This window comes from Micropterus salmoides, unplaced genomic scaffold (assembly GCF_014851395.1).
Source record: "Micropterus salmoides isolate LMB-PRFRI ecotype aquatic unplaced genomic scaffold, ASM1485139v1 Ms_hic_scaffold_20, whole genome shotgun sequence".
Lineage (NCBI taxonomy): Eukaryota > Metazoa > Chordata > Actinopteri > Centrarchiformes > Centrarchidae > Micropterus > Micropterus salmoides.
Genome location: NW_024041151.1, coordinates 12,217,304 through 12,239,507, shown reverse-complemented (window position 1 = coordinate 12,239,507; position 22,204 = coordinate 12,217,304). Strand labels below are relative to the sequence as shown.

Here is a 22,204-nt window from a genome sequence, read left to right as displayed (position 1 = left end):
GTTGATAGATAAAGAGATCAGATTAGCAATGCATGATGATATCTCTTTGTGTTGGACAGTTTGACTCCATGATTTTAACAATGAAAGTTTTGCAGCTTGAGGGTAGGGCTGGGCGATATGGCCTAAAAATAAAATCTCCGATTTTATTTACTTTAATTCAATTTACGATTTTTTCCGATTTCCCCCCCTACTTAAGGAAAGCAATAAGGTTTGTTGGTCAGTGCGGCTTTGTTCATCGCGGAGAGATTTTCATATTCGGCTGGATGTCTCTGTTTCAGGTGTTGGAATAGGTTTGTGGTGCTGCTGCCTTTCACTGCGATAGGCTTTAGGCAAATGTTGCAGCGTGGTGTCTGTTGTTCCACATCTGTCGCAGCAAACCCATACCAGTTCCAAACAACAGATGACTTTATTCCTTTCTTGGGAACAAACTTCCCGCTCTCACCGGTAGCCATTTTGTCGCTTGCTGTTGCTGTTTAGTGTATGATGTTGTCGCTATGGGAAACGAACACTACGGAAACCCCGGGGAGCCAAAAATGTGCTATTACACAAAAACTCGATTTACTTATTTTTTAAATCGCCCGCAACAAAAAATTCGAATTAATTCATTCAATCGATTTTTCGCCCAGGCCTACTTGAGGGACTTCGGCTACTAACTACAGGACATTTTAATATTTGAACAGGGGGAGACAGAGAGCGGATGACAGCCAACCATGAGACCTACCTTCTTATGGCTAACACCCAGAATGACATGGAGGATTGGGTGAAGACGATCCGCAGGGTCATCTGGGCTCCATTTGGTGGAGGTCAGTATCCACACAGCCACTGTTTGTATTAACTGAATAGCTTGTTATTAACTTGCTGATGTGACTGAGATTTGTATAACCAGTTTGCTGTTTATTTGGATGAGTTTCCAGTAGCCGCACCGCAGGATGGATAAGTGTGTATTTTCAATCTCTGAGCAAGCTACCATCTCTGCTAAGGTTTTTTTGAGCAAGACACAACCCCATAAATCTGCTGACTGATCCAGCTGACAAAATGCATTGCTTGTCTGCAGAGACTGTGTTTAACTAAGGGCTGAAAGCACAAACTTCAGCTTTTGCCTTGTGAACAATGATTATAATATTGCCTTAATCCATTTTGTTCTGCATGATTGAGACAGGACTTTCCAGGTACAATATAGCTATTCTGTAATATTGTGATTTAATATTATGTTTTACTTTTTTAAAAGGAGGACTATAATGAATAGATGACTGCACTATTCCACAATACCTTTTATCATGACTTTTACCGTACTGTATCTTCAAAGTTTCTTCTAAAACAAACATGTTTCCCGAGTCTGTTGGAAGGTTAAAGCATCAGCTTGCCTCCTTTTTGCCTCCTCCATGAGTAACTCCATATGGTGGTGTCCTGTCACATATTGGTTACATTACTACAATACCTCACCATGATGAGATGTAGAAACAGCTTTAGGAATATTTGCCTTGTCTTGTTTCAGTTGTTTCAACTACTTGAATCTCTCATGTTTGTGTCATCATCCTGCATGTTTTTCCCCCACTATCTATCCAGCTGCTCATGCTAATAAACAAAGCAATGTATTGTGTTAAAATCAATTACTGTAGATGAAATAGGCAACATGTAATCATCAAATGAACCGTGATTCATAGTGGAAGTTGTTCTCATGGAGTTATTCCTGACCTTTGTGGGAGTTTCCCGCTGCGCTGCCACAGCCTTTTATTGACTTTACTTGCAGACATTGGCCTACATTGTGTATGAGCGGGGCACAAGTGCGGCGCTTGTAACCGGACAGGCAGTTTGGGCCGCTCTCGGTGACACAGTGAATAGATGAGGCTGGCCTGGCCCCTCTGTTTTCAGTGCTGGGAGTTTGATGTCTATTGCAGTTGACTGCTCTTCAAAAGGACGAGCCATTTGTCAAAGATGCCACAAGAAAGGTGGCTCCAAGTTGGAGCGGAGCCGGTCTGTCACACACACACACACACACACATATACGTATATATAAAGAGCACACACACATATTCCAGGCTTTCACGTTTTGCAGTAGCAGCAGAGACTAACGGAGCCCTGATTGGCTGGTCAGTGCCTCTGAAGTGTGATTAAAAATTCTGTTCAGAGACTGACAGGCAGCGAGGGAGCTCCCAAAGAGAAGCCCTGTGTTTGACCCACAGAAGAGCTCGGAGCCACTGATGGTTTGCTGTCATGTTGTGCTCAACACTTGCTATGACGTTGAATTAATTACCGGCCAGCTTGAACAAACCGTTGGACAAGAGAGAGTTCAAAGTCAGACCTTCGAGAAATGTGCAGCTGTGGCCTCTCCATCTGGATCTTTGGAGATTTATTTCATGGTAATTACCAAATGTTTATTTGCAATTTGGGAAAGAATTTGAACTGCTGAAGTTGTTGAAATAATTCTATGTGGACAATATTATTTTAAACCATTCATATTAAAACACTACAGTGGCACATACTGTGTATATTTATGTTTTTTCTATTTACAGCCATGTGTCATGTCTGTTTCAGTCTAGTTTCAACAGCATTTGACAGCGAACAACCTAATTTACAGTTATTATTTAGTTTAGTGTAACACCATAGATGAAGTTACTTAATAGTAAAATGTGACGTTTACTTGCCCTATGGTTGTGGATTGGAGTCACCAGACCTAGAAGACACAGAAGCTTAGAAAAGTTCTTTAGTCTATCAAGGTTTGTCAAACAGGTGTTAAGTTCAGATGTTAGTTAAGGGACATAAGCTCATATAGTCATTACCTGCAATTTATATTCTGCCTCTGAAACAGTCTGTGAGCTGTGATTTCACCCTGGTTGAACTGATCTGAGAAGTTATCAGTTTCTTAATTATTATGTTTACATCATGAATTTAAAAAGAGACCCACCCATAGTGATTTCCTGTCTTTTTAACATTATAAAATGCTATTTCCCAGGTATGATATACAGTAGCTGTCTATGAATATGATAATAATTAATAATGAAAATCTCCTTATAAATATTCAAACTTCCTAAGCACCTAAGCCTTATAGTGCCATGGCTTTATTTAACTTTTGAGTTATTTGAATAACGCCTGTCTGCACTATTGTATTGTCAAATATTTGTCATCTTTTGAGTGACATGTCCTCACATGTTGCAGGGTATAATTAATTTAAAATACAAAATGATCTAGTATCTGTTGTAGTACATTTTCAGTACAAAAAACTAGTGATACAGTATGCAGCTGGGAGCCTTTGAGGAGAGCTTGAGTTTGCTTAATTTAATGTTTGAACATTGTTTAAAGCCTTCCTCTAACTCAGCGTAGTAACATAAACTCACACCAAGCTCTAATGTCAACTTCTTTCCTCCCCCGTACGCTCATTCATCCCTTCGCCTTCTGACATACTATGTAGAGAGTTCTCAATATTAAATATTTCTGCATGAGACATGCAGTATAAAACACAGTTGAAGCTGTTTAGTTTCACCATATATGTCTATGAATATGTAACATTAGCATTTAGTGAAGTAAGGGGGGGTTAAAAGAGGATTAGTAAGAAGAGATGGGTGTGAGATGTGTGTTATATCTAATATCTTCTGTCCCTCTGCGTGTGCGTGTGTGTGTGTGAGACTGAGAGAGAGTGTTGAGGGAACCTGCTGAGTAGGTACAGCAAACATATACAGTAAACACGCACACACTCTTCATAAGCTGGTCCACACACACAGTTACATGTGACCCCGGGAAAAAATTCCTAGACTCATGACCAGAATGTCTGGAGGGATGACCTCGTTTTCATCCAGTCATTTTTCCTCATTTGTTCTCTGTTGCTCTTTTTGATACATGAGTATATTCAATCATTCTGTACTCTGGGGGAGCTTGACTTATCTATATTTCACTGTGACTCGTCTGAGATTTGGAATTTGGATTTCATGCATCTGTTTTATTTCTGCATTGTTGTTGTTGTTTTTGCTTCCTGTCATAACTACAAAACAGGGGTTGTTTTTGGAAAATGCTAGATTGCAGGCACTTTAAATTCTGCAACTCTGGTTTGTTATCTTATTTATTTTGTAATCGGTGTATCTTTCGGAAGCTTACAAGTTGTGTCAGTTTCAAGAGGGGTGAGTATGACAACATACAATGATATTATTAGTGAAAAGGCAAGCAATAAACTACAATTGTGTTCACATTAACACCGGTTGTTTTTAAGTGATTTGTTGCTGTGTCATGCTGTCAAAAGCACGAGGATCCTGGTAAGCTTAAGTTTAATTTAGTCACTGTACGGTACTTCATTGTACCACGTGTATGCATGTGTGTGAGTAGCCTCTGTCTGTATCTGGAGACCGGAAAAGTATGTAGATCCAAATCTCTCAGGAAGGCTGCCTTAATCCCCTCTTGTGTTGCATCCACATGAGACGGCTGCAAATGGAAATCAGTCCCTTTTTTTCGGACAAAAGGCGAGAGGTGCTCAGCAGGAAGTTAGAGATTTGATCATCAGACTAAGGCTTTGTGGGTGTTTTTTGCTTGGACTGTCTAGCCGGCCTCATCTGAATTTTTTTTCAATCGATTTAACTGCTGTCTTTGATGTGCCTTAAGCCACGGATGCTAGGCTAATGTTTTTTTACTCTTTGAAAAATGCTCCTTTTACTTTGGGAGAGAAAGTTAAATAGTGCAAGATGATGTACAGTGTATGTGTGTGTGTGTGTGTGTGTGTGTGTGTGTGTGTGTGTGTGTATTTGTATGACTGAACAATCATTTTTTGTAATTTCAGAATCATGGCCTAAATAATTTATCTGTGATAAAAACATTATTAAACACTGAAACACATCTCTCAGCTTCCTTTGATAATGTTGAACTCTGCACACTGTGGTTAACTGCGTATTCTCCTATTATTAATGACTGCTTTACAAATATGATAAAAGCTTTGGCTTTGCTTATGAATAAATGTTCAAATATAGGGTAAAAACTGAATCGCTCAATGCTGCTGCCATTTATCAATGTCATACCATCATAAAACATTTTGCCTTGTGCTTCAGGGATCTTTGGTCAGAAGTTGGAGGAAACTGTGCGGTTTGAACGCCGGTTTGGGAACAAGCTGGCTCCTATGCTGGTAGAGCAATGTGTGGATTTCATTCGGCAGTGGGGCCTTCAGGAGGAGGGCCTATTCAGGCTGCCAGGACAGGCCAACCTGGTCAAAGAGCTGCAGGATGCCTTCGACTGTGGAGAAAAACCCTCCTTTGATTGGTAAGGAAACACATCAGGGTACTGGCTACTTGGATTTCCTCAGTGCATTTTAATGTGAAGTTGATATGTTTAGACTGTTGACTGCACCTCTGGAACCACATGGGTGCTCCTGTTGGCCTGGAACAAATGGGCGAACCCCCAGAAGTTTACAAAAACACAAAGGTGGGTGAGTGGGTATAAGATTCAGTTGCATCCAGAGATTTGAATGATGGATTTCAATACCTGTTTTGCACTGGAAATCTAAACAAAGACATTTAGAAGGATCCTTTGTGACAAACCAAGGAACCTTTAGGAAAACTCAGCCTGAATTTAAATGTGGCTAAACAAGACTAACTAACACAAAGGGGATTATTATTATTTTGAAAGTCCGTTGCTCACTGGTTCTGAATACACATACAGTCAAACCATGGGTCAGGAGGGATGGGATGTTGATCAGCCTGCAAATCACCCACCCAAACAAGCAGTGGAGGGAGGCTTCAGCAGACTAGGCTACGCTGGATGCAGCGTGTGGGAGAAGTAGATAAACAAAAGCCATGCGAATTCCCTCCTGTTGATGTCCTATTTAGTAAACTGTAATAGATTATGGAAACTCACAAACAGCGAGGATCAGTCTCTCTTCCAATGATTTGTGCTGTGCGTCGCGTACAAAAGTTCAAGACAATTCAACTTTGTCAGCGGGTGGGCATGTGCGTGAGGCGAGCACTTCATCTCACTCTAACAGGAACACTTGCTACAGAACATAGACTGTTTCTGCTGCTCCCTGATAAAAGAAAATGTTTCTGCTGATTCCTGCTCAGAAAAAAAAACAAGAACACAGATATTTTAACCTGTTGCTCAGAAGGTGCCTGTTATGACGTGGCTCTGGACTCTCTGGACAACTTGTTTTAAGAAAGTGTAAAAGGTAACGCCCTGGCATTGGGAAATAGAGATTTACAAGAAATATTTTATTGCTACTGTGTAAAGGGAATACTGCTGGTGTTTGCAAATCACATGTTATTGCACTTTTGTGTAAATAGCAGTACATTTAAATTAAAAGTGCGCAATACACTACTTTAGAATTCAATTCTTTAGAAATGGGTGCCCAGCACTAAATGTAATACATAAATACATATCTTAGCAAAGGATGAATGTTTGGTTTCATTGTCAGATTTACATGCATTTTCTTGTGACTGTGTTGTGCGCCACTTAAAAATTAACAGCTATCATTGATTTTGAACTTTATAATCTGTCTATGTTCATTTTAATACTAATGTTCTTCTTTTGAACACATCTGTGCAGTAATTAACTGGCAGATAGTAAAGGAGGTTTTGCTTTTACCACACTGAGGGGTAACAGCTGGTAAATTGGAGGAACAGGTTTTTTATGTGAAAGTAAATGAAATGTTACTCAGATTTATTGTCATTCGTTGCCATTACCTCATCAGTGCAGTGCAGCATTGTAAACACAGCAGTACAAAATGGTGATCTAATGTCTTTAGCAGGCAAAGAACGGGTGTGATTAATTGGGTTAATAAGTAAATGCGTTCCATTTGTGTTGCTTGCTGATTCACTGAGACACATGAAATGGATCTGCTTTTAATGCTAAATTACTAAACAAAATCATCTCTATTAAAAGTATATCTTAAATGTAGCTTTTCTGAATTGATCTAGCGTGCTGACTGTCAGAGACATATATTTGTACCATCAACCCCTGTCACATAACTGTCCAAAAAGAATGCCTCATTTGTGAGGGGCACTAAATAAAAATGAATAGTGAAGGTTTGCTATTGGTCAACAGTGTGAAACGTGAAAAATTACTTTTGTTTCACCCTTGCGTGCAAATTTACTGCTAGTCGAAATTCCATTGAAAGGAATTGATTTTGTCACATAATACCTCTATTTTAAATGCTGGGGTGAACAGCCATTTAGGGCAGGACAAGTTATAGCTGAGCAGATCACTAATCCATAGACTATATTAAACATGGACATAGTCTCCATGATGTCACCCACAGGTTTCTGAAGAGCACAAAATCTCCAGTCAACGCCATCTTGGCAGTGCCTGATTTGCCTAACTCCTGCCTAATTCAAAAATGGGCAAAGACTGAAGTGAAGCGTGGTCAGAGCTAGCAAAGAGCTAGTGCCTTGCCACCTAGCAGCTAGGCACCTGTGACAGCACACATCTGTCACTCAAACCAGCCACGCCCTTAATTATGCATAACTTTAAGCCTTAATATCATTTAAACAAGTGATATAAAAATAAAAATGAATGGGGAAAGTAGCTATAGAAACCCAAACCTTTTCTTGTATAAGACTTTAAACATGTTTATTTCTACTGTAAAGTTGGCCATTTTAAAACACTCCACAATCTTGCAGCTACATTGCAGTTACAATCTGCCTTCTATTGATAGGGTGTGTAAGTGGCTGTCCTAAGAGACTGAGATCTGTTTTTTAATGTGACAACCTTCGTCAATAACTCAGGATGACATGCATGAGTGATGGAACATACCAAATCCACATATCTTTTTCTCTGCCCTCCCTCTTTCACACCATCCGCCACTCGTACCATCTACTCTGTCTCTAGCCTCCGTCTGCCTGCTTCACCAGCTGCCCCTCGTCGGCTCGTTAGTGTCTCTGATCCTACAGTGGAAATCCTCTTGCCTTTTGGCAGATCATCTAAGCTTTCCCAGTGTTGTTGTTGTTCCCTCTCTTGCTTTTGTTGTTACCTATCTGTCATTCTGTTGCTTTGAAATTTGCTCTTAAACAATAAAAAACTACAGCCAACTGCCTGTTAGCTTAGTTTAGTTTAGCTAAGTAAGTTGTACGCTGTATAAACTTTTTTGTTTTATAACATATTAATTAGGGAGCTGTAGAGGTTCTGGTTGGTCGATTTTGTTAGCATTGGATGGATCCAGGCTAGCTGTTTCCCCCTGTTTCCAGTCTTTGTGCTGCTAAAATAAGCTAAATGGCAATCTTGCATAATTTTTCCTTCTGATTCCACCCATCCAGCCAACAGTCCTCTTGCTGCAGGAATATTCATGAGGATTTTGTTTGCCCCCATGCCATGTACTCATAACCTCCCCGATTTCTACCTCTTGTTTGTCCCTTCTTTCTCCACAGTAACACAGATGTGCATACAGTAGCCTCTCTACTAAAGCTGTATCTCAGAGAGCTGCCGGAGCCCGTCATCCCCTTCCACAAGTATGATGAGTTTCTGGCCAGCGCCAAGCTCCTCAGCAAAGATGATGAAATGGTAAGAAACAGTACTGGATGACTTTCTCTTAACCTATTTCTAGCAATGAATTGGCTTTCACAAACTTTATTCCTCTACATAAAGTTTTTTAAAGGTCAATTTATATATCAGAATTCAGCACTGAAAAGCTCTCACATATGTCCTGTTCTGTGGCGTTAAAGCCGGCCTCTTTCTGCCCGGTAATCCATTGCCGTGCTCTGCTGTTTCTCACACAATGACTTTGCTGTGCCTGTCTTGACTTCTAACATCTAAATATAATTCTCTTTCTTTCTTTTTGTAAGGCTTGTATCACAGCAGGGGACGAGTCTAGTGATTCCTCACAGTGTCCAAAACATCTTTCTCTCATTTTCACTTAAGAGCCCAAGTTTGTGCCTTTTGTGTACAGTTTGTAAGATTTTGAACAAACAAAAAAACTGACTGAGCGAGCAGAAAAAGTGTTTGGTTTGTCAGTGGATTACCGCGTGTTTTTTGGTTGTAATTCACTGGTAACTGATGATCCAGAAATATAGAAAGTATACAAATCATCATATTGGTCGATAATATTTTTGTATTTGATTAGTTATTTGCATTCATGTTTATGTTAAAAAAAGACAAATGGACTCTTATAGTAGTTAGAAGACAAAAAACCTTTTTCCTAAAACCTATAACTCATTCTATTATGGCAGAGGTCACTAATCCGGACCTACAGCCGATTTATTATTGAGAATTACCACCTTGTGACGCAGCTTTTTTTGCATTTACTGTACTGGTTTAGCGGCACAGGAAACTCACAGACCAATTACATGTGTTCCTATCGTCTCATGTGATGCTGCTCAGCCAATCAAATCTGTGCATTCCGATAAGCATTGCGAGTCGAGTCCGGTAAAAAGATACACCAGAGACGTTTTTGGAAACACACAGGGAGAGAGGAGACGAAAGAGAAAAGAGATTTCACATGGCTTTTAATCAAGTATGTACAGATTCTTACATGTACATTCTTCCAAAGGGCAGTCAAAACCAGAATATCTCATATACGTATCTCCAAGCCAGAGCTCACGTTTCTCGCTGAACAACAGAAAGTAGGAAAATGGTTTGTAGGAGGGAATAAAAGAGATGAGGAGGCATTAAAGCTGTTCATTTGTTAAGATGTGTTGAGTAATTATTATAAAATTGGTTGAGACTACACTTCAATCACTTCAAGCTACACTTTTTATTTCATTGTTTCTGACATTAAGCACTTGATTTTAGTTTACTTACATTTATAATTATTACAGAGTAGTTATTATTATCCCTCCAGTTTGATGTGAAAAATGAACTATTGTTGAAATATTATTTGATTTGACAGTCACTGAATGATAACGCGAGTTAGTCGTTATGATGTTCCGGACCTTTGCTTCAGGAAATTTTCTCTAACTGGACCTCTTTGAATTGAATACCCCGGTATTATAGAGTAAACATACCTTTGTATGCATACCTCAGAAAATGATGGGAATAATTTAATACTCAATGTTTTTAGATGGCAGAAGAATCCTGAGTTTGTTTCGTCCTGTTTTGTTTTGTTCTCTACTTGTTTTGTGGGTGTGATAGTTATATTTGATATGATATGACATAAACTGCCCATGATTGATCATAACTTGTGGTATGAATTGATATGATTTATTGTTCATGACTGAACTTATGTCACCTAAAAAGTGCCCATCACCTGCAGGGTATGAAGGAGTTGAGAAGGCTTGTGGAAAGTCTACCTCCAGTGAATTACAACCTTCTCAAGTACATCTGCAGGTATTAACTGATTGTTAAGGTGGAAGATATTTCAAATTGCTTCAAATATTATATTATAATATTTTATATTGATTATTCAAACATTAAAATAATAAGCAAAAAGCGAAAAGTAGATATTTTTCCTGTTCCCCAGATTTCTAGATGAAGTCCAGTCATATTCAGGAGTGAATAAAATGAGCGTCCAAAACTTGGCCACAGTTTTTGGGCCAAATATCTTGAGGCCGAAGGTGGAGGATCCAGTAGCTATTATGGAAGGTCAGTATTCATGCTAGTCATGTATGTGTGTCTTGCTTTGTGACACACTTTTCTTTAATGTTGAGCTTAACTGAATGAACATTTTAAAAGTAAAGGAGGTCTCATGTGTGGTCTCATATGGTCAGGTACCGTTCTGGTCCAGCAGCTAATGGCCGTTTTGATTGGACGCCATGATGTGCTATTCCCTGGGGATGAGGACAGCCCCACGGCCCTGGAGCTTGTCAACAACAACATCGAACTACAACGGCGACAAGCCACCACAACTACCTCTGCCATCACTACAGTGTCTCAGAACGCAGAGAACAACAACACGCAGGTGGTGCGGCAGTGTGTTTGGGAAGCACCCGAGTCTCCTTTGCACCCCCAACGTGTAGACAACAGTGGCTCCCCGCGATCGGCAAGCCCTCGTAATGGTGTCATGGGACGCTTTGACATCACCCGCAGTCCACCACTGACTATTAAAAAGAACCCAGCTTTCAGTAAAGGCAGTGGGATCGTTACAAACGGCTCCTTCAGCTCCTCACCCTCTTCAGACCCAAGTCAAGAAAGGAGCCAGACTTTGACTGGAGTTGGGAGTTTACCGGTGCGGCGCAGTGGGACTCTCAAAGGCTCCGGCACAAAAATGGGCACCAGTGGCGTGACGAGTGGAAGCAGCACTGGAGGGAACGGGAATGGAATTGTGCGGATGGGCATTTCCGGCACCGATGTGGTCACGGGGAGTCTAAACGGCCGCAATGGTCTTTGGGTACCAAATGGTTGCGTCACATTACGCGAGAACAGCAAAACACGTGACTGCTCCAACGGGGATCAAACATCCAATCAGAACCGTCTGTCCACGTATGACAATGTCCACTTAAACCAGCAGAACCTTCAGCAGCAGAACCAGATCACCAACACGTGTCTGAACAGCAGCTGTGAGGACAAACAGAGCGTAGACAGTGCCACCTGGTCCACCTCCTCCTGTGAAATCTCTCTTCCTGACAACTCCACTTCCTGTCGCTCCTCCACCACTACCTGCCCTGAGCAGGACTTCTACGGAGGTCACTATGAAGACCTGGATAGACAAGCCCAGCATAATGAGCCTCCCCAGTCTGGTGGAGGAGGAGAGGGGGAGGGCAGAAACAGCAACAGAGAAGGAAGTGGAGATGGAGCAGGGAGGAGCAGTCGGGACACCAGCAGTAGTGATAATAGTGATGGTTTCACCGTTGGTAATGGACCCGGCAGTCACAGTGCTCTACACAGTTTAGTGGCCAGCCTTAAACAGGAGATGCATAAGCAGAAGACCGAGTATGAGGCCAGGATAAAGAGGTAGGGACCCATCTGTGAAAAATAGTGTCGTGGGATGACATTAGATGGACATTCCTAAAGATAAATGAGGGACATTAACATACACACATTGGCAGACAGTTGTAACATTGCTACCTATGTTGGGGCAGCAACAACTTTACGACTTTTATCTACTGAACAGCACTGTCTTTACATTAACCATTATATAAATGAATACACACAGTACACTGAGTCGCTACTTTATTAGTCCTGCAATAAATCCTACCTTCATGACAGTTATAATGTTCACTTTACTTGATTCAACTGCATGATCCATTTTGGAGGCTATAGTTTGTGGTGATGTTGAACTATGTAGCGTTATACAGAGAGATATTTCTATTAAATACTCTACCTCATTGATACCTCTCCGCATAATTCAACAGCACCACAAACTACAGCCTCCGAAATAATAATGAAGTTCAATCAACACCTCTCTAATACAAATCCAAAAAACAACACTAAAATATAATCTAGAGTTAATGTTATTTGCAAAAAGTAGCTGCTATTTAGGTTATAGCCTCATGTTGAATACTTGATTGGAAATCATAATTTTCTGAATATACCCAGATAACTCTTAAGTGAGAAGCTAGTTTGAAAACGAATGTTAAAGATAAAGTTTTACATTTTGGGAGACACACTAATTGGCTTAAAGGAGTAGTTAAAAATATTGGGAAACATGTTTCCTCAAATGGAACATCCTTTTTGAAGTATTGATTAAACCAGTGGTAAAACAAGTCCATGCCCTACCACCACCACACATAAACGGATTGAATTCTTATCAATCATTAAAAGGGTCATGTGTAGTTTTCAGAGGCCTTTAGCAGTGATGTTTCAGATTGCAACCACTTCTTTCCAAGCCTGTGCTAATGTACATGCTCAAACTAATGAGCAAGCACTCAGAGACAACATCGCACAAAACGTTGAACTAATCCATTATCTTTAGTAACAGTTAGAGCGTAGTAAGTAAAGTTACTGTACTGAATGAGTCTTCCACTATAGTGTTGTCCTGCACCGTTATTTGCATTATTGTTTATTATGTGGGTCATTTAAGTTCTGGCGACTGAGACTGGCAAAGAAGCAGAGTATTTGTAAAGCAACAATAAATGTAAATTGAACGTTGCGTAGAATAAAACACCAGCTCGGTGTTAATCTAGCTGGTTATCCCCTGCTTTGCATCACTACAGGCTAGTAGAACAAATCCTTCCACGTTAGCGTTAGTAACTGGTCGGCATTAGCTTATTAAAAATGTAAGCAGCTGTTTCCAACTTGTTTTGTCATTACACTCTGCTGCTCTCCTTTGCAGCTTGGAGCAGCGTAACCTTGATCTGGAGACCGAAATGGTGAACCTCCACGAAGAGCTGGACCAGGAGAGGAAGAAGTACACCATGGCGGAGATAAAGCTGCGCAACGCTGAGCGTGCCAAGGATGACGCTGAGCGGCGAAATCAGATGCTGCAGAAAGAGATGGAGCAGTTTTTCTCCACGTTTAGTGATCTCACTGCAACTGGCAACACCGCAGCCACCGACCCGCATCGACCAGATCGTAACAACAGCATCTGGATACAGTGAAGGAAGGCAGGGGCATGTGGGCTGAAATGCTAGTAAAGACTGGAAATGGTTTATTAAATGATGTGAATATTACGAGGGCTCCAAACAGGATTTGGCTGCTGGTTGTAGAGGGCAAGTAGGTAAGTTACGTTACAATGGTTAATGGATGTTTTAATTTAAGAAATAGGAGGTGGGGATAATGCAAGGCACCTGTATAAATGTAGACATCACCTGGAGTGATGCCAGACTGTCATTATCTGTAAATACAGCATTATTTAAACAGCTCACAGACTCTCTCCAATCTACTCAAACTGTGGTGGTAATCACTCTTCTGACTGGGAAGTGGAGTAAAGGCACCGTACACCATAGTCTATGATGATTCACAGTACTACTTTTATTTTACTTTAGCTCCTAGAGACATATAGGAAGGAAGGCAAAATGTTTAAAAATGTTGTATTCAGTAAAATAAATCAAAAATACCAACCTTGGACCCCTCCCTATCTTAATTCATCTTTTTAATCTAACCAAAAACATGTTCCACGTAATTCTATATCTGCTCATGTACATAGAGGGAAACAATGCAGAAAAACAGTGTCATATGTATGTAAAAATAATTGAACGTAATACTTAAATGTTTATCTGATATTTAAGCAAAGTTATCAATGTGTGATATTTTATATTATGATTTTTCCTTGCACTTACATGTTTGTTTAGTCTCAGCAAGGTGGTACTGAATGTTTCTGTTGATCAATGTGTGTACCATTTAAATTGGACAAAATACTGTATATGTGCCTGTGCTTCTGTGCTGTTTCATATACCCCATGACCAAAAAAAAGAGCCTGTACTGTAAATATTTTATAGATAATTGTATACACTACTTGTTAGTCTGCACTGTGGTTTGACGCATATTAAGATGGATATGGCAAGTATTGAGTTGATGCTGACTGAAGAATGTTTTGTAGCTTGTAACTTGCACGATGGGTCATTGGCAAAACAAAACAGATAAAATATAAATGTTGGTAGTGAATTCAGAATTTCAGCTGACAAAATGTACTCTTTACAGTAACAGATGTAGCTGTTGTCACTGTATGAAAGCTCGTGGGAATTGCAGTTCACAAGCCGCCTCTGAGCATATGAGATGCCACTTTTAATCCTGTAGTCGTCTGACAATTTATCCACCTGACACAACTGGTTTTCATCCTAACCTAGCACAGAATAACAAGCTGCAGCAACCAAGTACCAACACCAAGTTGTGTTTGTGGGTCATAACTGTGAAAAATGGGATTACAGCGTCAAGTGTGTCTCCATTGAGCCTGGTTGCTACATTTAGTAACGTGGTGTGTGCATGAGTCCATGAGGACTGGTGCACAATAAGTGAATGTCTGTAAAGTGACTGCATATTGATGAAGCCTTAGTAAGTGTATTTATGTAGCTTTGAACCAAATGACTACACCCAATGTGGATATGCTAATGTATACAAAACAAGATGCATAACAGACCTGAGTTGGACTTCTGTCAAAAGAAGTTTTGTGTGTGCCTGTGTGCACATGTCTGCCGCTGGCTATTCTTCCTCTGAAGACCAGGTCCCATTTAAACCTGCTACTGGTCAATGCAGGGCATCTGGAATGTGCACAGGGAGGGGGGAAAAGTGCCTGAATAACTGAAGGAGGGAGGGGAGCCTGCGCTTCTCATTTTGCACCCTTCACCGAGAAGTAACCGGCTTAAGCCAAGCTGACAGTGGCACCTCGTTCTGTGAATTCCACAAAAAAAAGAGCAGATTATGGACACAGGGCAAGAGGGAGAGGAGGAAAGGGATAGTGGAATATTTTCATGACATGATACTTGACACACAAAGGAACTTTTGAAAAAATTACTTAATATGAATAAAAATGCATTTTCATCTGAGTCTGTAATTTTACTTTTTGAGTATGTCTTTAATAGTTGGAACTTTTTGTATTTGACACCACATGGGTAAATAATAGGAAAAGCGATCATTTTCCAATTAAATTCAGTAAACTCTTCCAATCCTACAATCTGGTTCACATTGTGAACTAAGTATCTCAGACCCTGCTCCAAAAAATCTGACACTAGCCTTATTTAATAATAGGTCCCTGTGTAGCAAATCACTTTTAGTCAATAAATGTATAACTTCCCACAAACTTTAATCAATAAATGTATAACTTCCCACTAGCTTTAATCAATGAATGTATAACTTCCCACAAGCTTGATTTTATGTTTTCAACAGAGACTTGGTTGGATGCTAATGTTGGGAATGTGATCCTTATTGAATCCACCCCACCAAACTTCATGTTTGAGTGTGAAGCACAACAGAACAAAAAAGGAGGGGAGTGTTTGTTACTTTTTTAGGGACAAGTTCATATAAAATGGAAATTAAATTCTCTCTCTCTATTATATAGTCATTACATTTATTCATTTAGCTGATGCTTTTATCCAAAGCGACTTACAATTGCTATACATGTCAGAGGTCGCTCTGGAGCAACTAGGGGTTGAGCATTTTGCTCAGGGGCACAATGGTGGACGGGTCACAGTGGGGGATTGAACCTGGGTCTCTCACACCAAAGGTATAGTCTTATCCATTGTGCCATCGCCACCCCGGTCATATACAGGCCAAGATACTCTGCACATTTCTGTGAGGATTTCACTGAGATGCTTTCAATCACCTGTGGTGAATTTGACTTCCAAGTCATTACAGGTGATTTACACATAGATAACGTAACTGACAAAAATGTCATTGAACTCTCTACCATACTTGATACGTTATATCTGATTCAACATGTGAAGGAGCTAACTAATAATAGAGGGCACACTCTAGATCTAGTTTTTACTAAGGGTGCATCTCAAATGTCATTGTGTTTGATGCTGTATCTATACATTTCTGTGTATTCTATGATCTTTCTATTACACCAAAAATCAACATTAGATCTGAAACTTAATGAGAATATCAGGAAACTGCCATCAAATCTGAAACTGGCCCAGCTTCAGATTATTTTGATGATCTTGAATACTTTCAATTCTGAAATTTCACATGTAATTGATGCCATTGATGACTAGTAAGCAAAAGGCACCATGGAGAAAGGGGACCGTGAGGCCCAGAAAAAGAAGTGGTGGAGATCAGAGCCAATATGGTGTAAATCAAAACTTCAGATTCACTTTCAAATCAGAAAAATGACATATTTACAGCCAAAACTTAAACACTGCTGGGCAAAATTTATTTTTCTGAGATCAAGAACAGTAATAAATCAAGCATCTTGTTTGCTACCGTTGACAGGTTAACCAGCCAACATTAGTCTGCTTTTGGCTAATCCAGCAAATGAAATGCCCATGAAATAAATTAGTTTACTGACCATACGGCATTATCACAGGTTCATAAAATAATTTAAAACACCGAATTATTTTGTTGTTACAATAAAACATCAATACTTAATAGACCACAAGATTTTAAATTAACCAAATGTTTGCTTTTCCAATTTCTCAAACACCTGTCAGTTCTAAATACTTCAATGTATTGATGCAAACAATCATATAAAAATCCAATATTTCTTAAAAGTGTTTCTGCTCGGGCACCAACAAACAAACCTTCTAGTGCCTAATATACAACCACAAAAGGTTACCACAGTTTTAAGGATGTAGATGTCAAAAAATCATACCATGATATACTCATTTTGCCCACTTCCCATGGTGGAAGAAGTATTCAGATCCTGTACTTAAGTAAAAGTAATAATGCCTTATGCATTAAAATGGTCCCTGTCAGTGTTTTTTTTTATTATTATGATGTTTTAGATTAATATTACTGCTGCATTGTTGTGTATGTTGCATTTTACAGCTGTAGTTGTTTAAAGTTATGATAATTTTAACTACTTTAAATAGGGTTGGGTAGTTTAATCTGCAGTGTATCATATTCTATAAGATCATCATATTTGCAGTGTCCATGTCCTGTGAGAACCATGTCTCTAAAAAGTCAACTTTTCATGAGCTCAGAAAAAGCCCTGTTTTCAGTTTTGTAACTAATCCTAGGAGATTTTTCCCAGCCCATAAAGGAACACTTAATCCTTCAGTTTATCAGAAAAATTCTATTTCAAAATCATTTGGAGATACAGATCTGTACTTAAGTACAGTAGTTGAGTAAACATACATTTCTTTTGTTCATTCTGTGTAAGAAGTGGCTAATAGAAGCCAGCTTTTAAATTGTCTGTACAGCGGAACTGAGAGGGCCTGAAAGTGAATTACAGTCACAGTCTGTACAGATGGTTGGGAAGAAGGGCAGAAACAAAAATGACAAGGCACACAGAAATCAAACTTATTGAATTGCAAATCAACACAGGTAAAAGAAAAAAGGTACACTGTAGTCCAAGATCAAAGGTTTTGTTTATTTTCAATCACATACATATACTATTTTTACATACACAGTTCCTTTAAAATGTTGTGTTTACAGTAACAGCTTTCAGTAAATTTTTTTCTTTTTCTTTTGCATTTGTTTTGACTTTATTTGAAACGCTATAGCCTGAAGCTTTGAAATCAGCGTGAAACAGATATCTTTTTTTTTTTTTCAACCTGACAATGTCAAAAGAAGGATTCATTTAAACAGCACGGAGTAAAAGAAACAAGAGAGAAGGAATCATAAAAGAATCAAAGAGCAACGTCACCTGATTCAGATGAGCTATACAGGGTTTCATCATTTATGGAGTTCCACATTTTAGTCCACATTTAAGACTCTAAACATTTTAGCATCACCTGACTCTTGCAGTAGCTTGCCTCCCTGTCTGAGTGCAATAAAGAGTTTATTGCATTGTTGGAAAGTTGTTATTTACAATATGACGTGAAAGTGATAAATTAATAAGCTAAGGGATCACAGGTACTGGGTCCAAAGATTTTTTTGTTGGCACAGCTGAGTACAAGGTGTATCCTATGGCTGAATGTCAAGTCAAACATCTTTAGATTGTAAATAAATGGCTAAAAGATGAGAATTTGGCTAATCCTGAATCCACGAGAAATCATTTCAAGACCCTCGTGACAAAAATTAGGAACGGGATTGGTAGTTCTAATTCTAAGGTTTACGTGACTGAACATGAACACGCACATGAACTACTTCCAAACACATGACTGCACTGACTCTCCATCAAACATTCTTATACGCAATCCCACAAAAGTCTTGATCTTGCATTGAAAGAAAGATCTTAAAACATGTACTGTAAAATAATCGTCCCAGATGCCAGATCACATCTTCCAATTCAACCTTACAGACAGTTTGTGTTCAATGCTGGTTACTTTGAAATTACACACACACACATGCACACACTGATGACAAAGCAGCAATGATGTGAGTGAAACAGTTCATTTCTACATTCAGTGCTGACAACCCAGCTGTTTCTGTGTTAGAATCATCTCTACTTCAGGAGCATTAAACAGGACCAAAAGCACCTTTTTATTACAACAGAATTGTCTGGAGGGATGTCGTATAAAAAGATCACATTCAGAGAACGAAAAGAAAAAAGACAGAATATATTTCAGTATTTGTACTCAGTGACCAGAACATGTAAAGATAGGAAACCAATATTGTGGCAGGAATGGTTAAAAATGCCCTGTAGAATAACTGCAACAGTACAGTGCGTATTTGTGGTGTGGGAGTCCACTCAAACATTTGACCCCTTTGTGACAAATTCATTGGAACATTTTTAAAACACAAACAATTTCAAAGATGCACCCTGTTTTGAAGGATTGCCCTGGCCAGACCCTGAACAGAAAGCCAAGCTAGCCGTAGCTTATTCTGGAGACGCCACCCTCAGTTACCCTTTTAGCTCTGCGAAGGTACTCTATGTCTGTGTGCGGTTCACTGTACACAAGCCACAGGCGGAAAGAGTGTTAACAAAGTAGCTATTTGAAGTTAGGTATATTATTGTGGGAAAGGATTTTGACACATTGTATGTACAGTGACAGGTAAACTCCATGTAAAAAGTAAACCCCTGTGTTGTAGCAGCTGAACCGGAGATTATAGAGATATAGTTAGACTGTCGAATGACATATTAAGAAACAAATACTGGGCTTGAACCTTTACTCTAAACTAGTGGACTAATGAACCATGCAATTTCCATGAATAGGAAATATAGTGCTTTTGATATAAATAGTTATAAATGGTTTTGACGTCCGAGAAAGAAACACAGATATCTCATTTTTAAATAATTTCTTCGCTTATAAGTTTTGATTTCCCCACCCCATAACACACTAGACCTGCATGAGAACATGATCTATGCCAGTGGAAACCAACATAATGGGAATTCCTTTCTTCTTTCACATTTTTAACTAAGTATAAATAACATATACAGAAACAACTAACAGATCACCTTTGTGGTTTCTAGTTGAAGTGTATTTTATCTAAAGCAGAAAAGAAAGCTGTAGTAACACCTTAATTGCAATCAACCATTGCATAACTGTGGCTAAAATGTTGTGAGGAGTGAAAATATACTATGTTTTGAATGGGATGCACATCAAATGGCTGGTTGTGGGTGCAACATTGTGTGTAGGTGAGGACTTTGTCTTCTCTGATTCCAGTCTGCCAAACATACTCCACATCTACTTTTCTTAATTAGAAACAATGGATTCGAAGTGAGAGGGAAAGGGTGCAAAACAGCTGCCAAGCATTTGCAAGATCAGTGCAAACAATGTCTTCAGTTTGATTGAGAAATTAAATTAAATCAATATGCAAAATGGCAGAAAACCTTACATGCTGTGTTAAAACTAGCATACACATAAATGTGTCTTAAGTTATATAATGTGGGGAAAGCAAATTGATTTTACACCACAAAGTTAGCTCCAACATCTGGCCAAACAGTGTTTAATTTCTTAAATGTTTCCACTACATTTAGTGGACTGGGGTTTCAAATAATTTTAAGGCAGAAAAAGAAGAAGCAGGAGAAAAATTACCAAAAATAATATAATTTATGGACTTGCAATGCTTCATTCCATAAAGGCACTTGCCATTTTCAGGTTCCATCTGTCAAAATAAATTCATCAATAAATAAATCTTCCATCTAAGAAATAATGTTGTCCACATAACTCTGTCCAGTTCCTTTTTTATTAACAAATGAATAATTGTATAGTGAAATTATGTAAATGAGTTTACTTCTAGAGCACAATAATACACTGCTACGAGGTTAACACTCCTCGCCTGCTTTTAAAGTACCCACTGTATCATTTGTATCCCTTTCTAAAGGCCTTCTAAGTTTCAGTCAAATAAATAAGAATAGTCTCCCTGTGGTAACACCACAGCGAAACAGACCAACCTCCTGTGCCTACGAGGAGTTAGTGGTACATAACGACATGCAGGGCTGTGTGTCAGCCCATGGTGTAGTGGAGGGGCTTATCATACACTGCCAGGAGAAATAAAAGGGACATTACACATATCAGACTTTTTAAACCCCTTTAAGGTAATCTTATCAAGTCTGAGCACAATCAAAATAATTCACTCTACTGAGTGTACTGACCCTTTAAGTCCCAAACTCAGCCCTGACATTTACTAATGTCTTAATGGCTTGCCTGTAGTTAACACACATACACACGCACACGCACACACACACACACACACACACACACACACACACACACACACACCTATCCTGTGACCAGACCCCCCATGTCTGGAGTTAGTTTACATCGTATATAAACAAAAGTCTCTATATAGACTCATTTAACATACAGTGAGATTAGCATTGTTGTAAATCTAGTCATGCAGGACTACAGCAATAGGCAGGGGCAACTGAGGTGGAAAGCAGTGCTGTGGCAAGGTGTGCTAGTCAGAAAAAAACTCCCAGTGTACTGGCCGTCAGTCCCACTCTGTGCCCTTCAGCTGTACAGAATTACATTATTTACAAGTAGTGCAGGGAGCGCTGCTCTGGGTGAGAGCGGCTACATATCCCTGCAGAATAACCACATAAAAACACACAAATCAGGCAACCTTACATTGGGGATTGTGTTGGGTAGAGATGTGGGTGTCTAAGACCAAGCCTAGAGATTTAAATACAGCAGTGTCGTTACATAAGGGTTGGCTAGGGAAAGGGGAAAAGGAGAATGAAGTTTGTATTGTACAGTAGTGATGAGTAAAATGGCAGCCCACCTCGCCACAATGATTGGAGCATAAATGCTTTTGTAAGGAATTGGGAGACCAGCAGCCAGCCAATATGCACTTTACAGGAGATGCAAGTCTAAGCATTTGGTCATTTTTGTTTGGATGCCATATACAAGGTATGTGGGGTAATTTAAGCAAAGCAACTAGAGGATCATTAACATATATCTCAGCTCATTTACTTCAGTTTTAATACCACTGCTGTTTTTGAATGAGAATGCACAGGCTTTAGATTTCATCATTTCAGATTCTGCATTTCCATAACTCGTGTATTTGTTCTCAGTATATTCATTTTGATCTTTACTGGGGGTTTTTTCTTCGGATTTTCAGTTGGTCATTTTGGTTGGGTTCTTCACCTACGGAAAAACATGGGGTTGCGCAGGCAGGCGGCTAGTCACCTGCAACACCCCAGGGGTCCTGCAGAGGTCTCCAGGCTGCTGTCAGTGTCTGAGGCCAGGGTCTGGTCGGTGGACATGGAGGAGATGTCATTTATGGAGGAGGAGGGTGGGAGGCTCTCGCTGCTGTTCACGGCTGCACCTGTGCTAAGGGAATCAACAGCAGCAGGGGGTTACAACGTAAAAGAGTCCTGGCAAAGACAGGTGCAGAAATACAACCAGAAGATATATTTTTGTAAGTGCACACAAAGGGTACACTGAGACAAATATTGTAGCTGAGTTTGTTCCATGACATTGAGAAGTCAACAACATCAATAACA

The 22,204-nt window shown here is 39.5% G+C and overlaps 2 protein-coding genes across 15 annotated transcripts in view; one reads left to right on the top strand and one right to left on the bottom strand.

Moving 5' to 3' along the window:
• The window catches only part of arhgap24 (Rho GTPase activating protein 24), a 75,522-nt gene extending 60,265 nt beyond the window's left edge, over positions 1-15,257 (top strand). For all 4 annotated transcript variants that reach the window (XM_038734279.1, XM_038734282.1, XM_038734280.1 and 1 more), the window contains 7 exons: positions 681-803; positions 5,028-5,235; positions 8,331-8,463; positions 10,151-10,224; positions 10,358-10,479; positions 10,605-11,787; positions 13,109-15,257. In XM_038734279.1, coding sequence (XP_038590207.1) covers positions 681-803; positions 5,028-5,235; positions 8,331-8,463; positions 10,151-10,224; positions 10,358-10,479; positions 10,605-11,787; positions 13,109-13,373 — 2,108 coding nt within the window. In that variant the 3' untranslated portion in view covers positions 13,374-15,257. The remainder of the gene's footprint in view (positions 1-680; positions 804-5,027; positions 5,236-8,330; positions 8,464-10,150; positions 10,225-10,357; positions 10,480-10,604; positions 11,788-13,108) is intronic.
• Positions 15,258-17,719: 2,462 nt separating this feature from the next.
• The window catches only part of mapk10 (mitogen-activated protein kinase 10), a 37,219-nt gene continuing 32,734 nt past the window's right edge, over positions 17,720-22,204 (bottom strand). For 6 of the 11 annotated variants that reach the window (XM_038734582.1, XM_038734584.1, XM_038734576.1 and 3 more), the window contains one exon: positions 17,720-22,026. In XM_038734582.1, coding sequence (XP_038590510.1) covers positions 21,884-22,026 — 143 coding nt within the window. In that variant the 3' untranslated portion in view covers positions 17,720-21,883. Of the gene's footprint in view, positions 22,032-22,204 lie in introns of all 11 variants that reach the window. The other 5 variants (XM_038734577.1, XM_038734575.1, XM_038734578.1 and 2 more) reach the window with 4 other exon arrangements.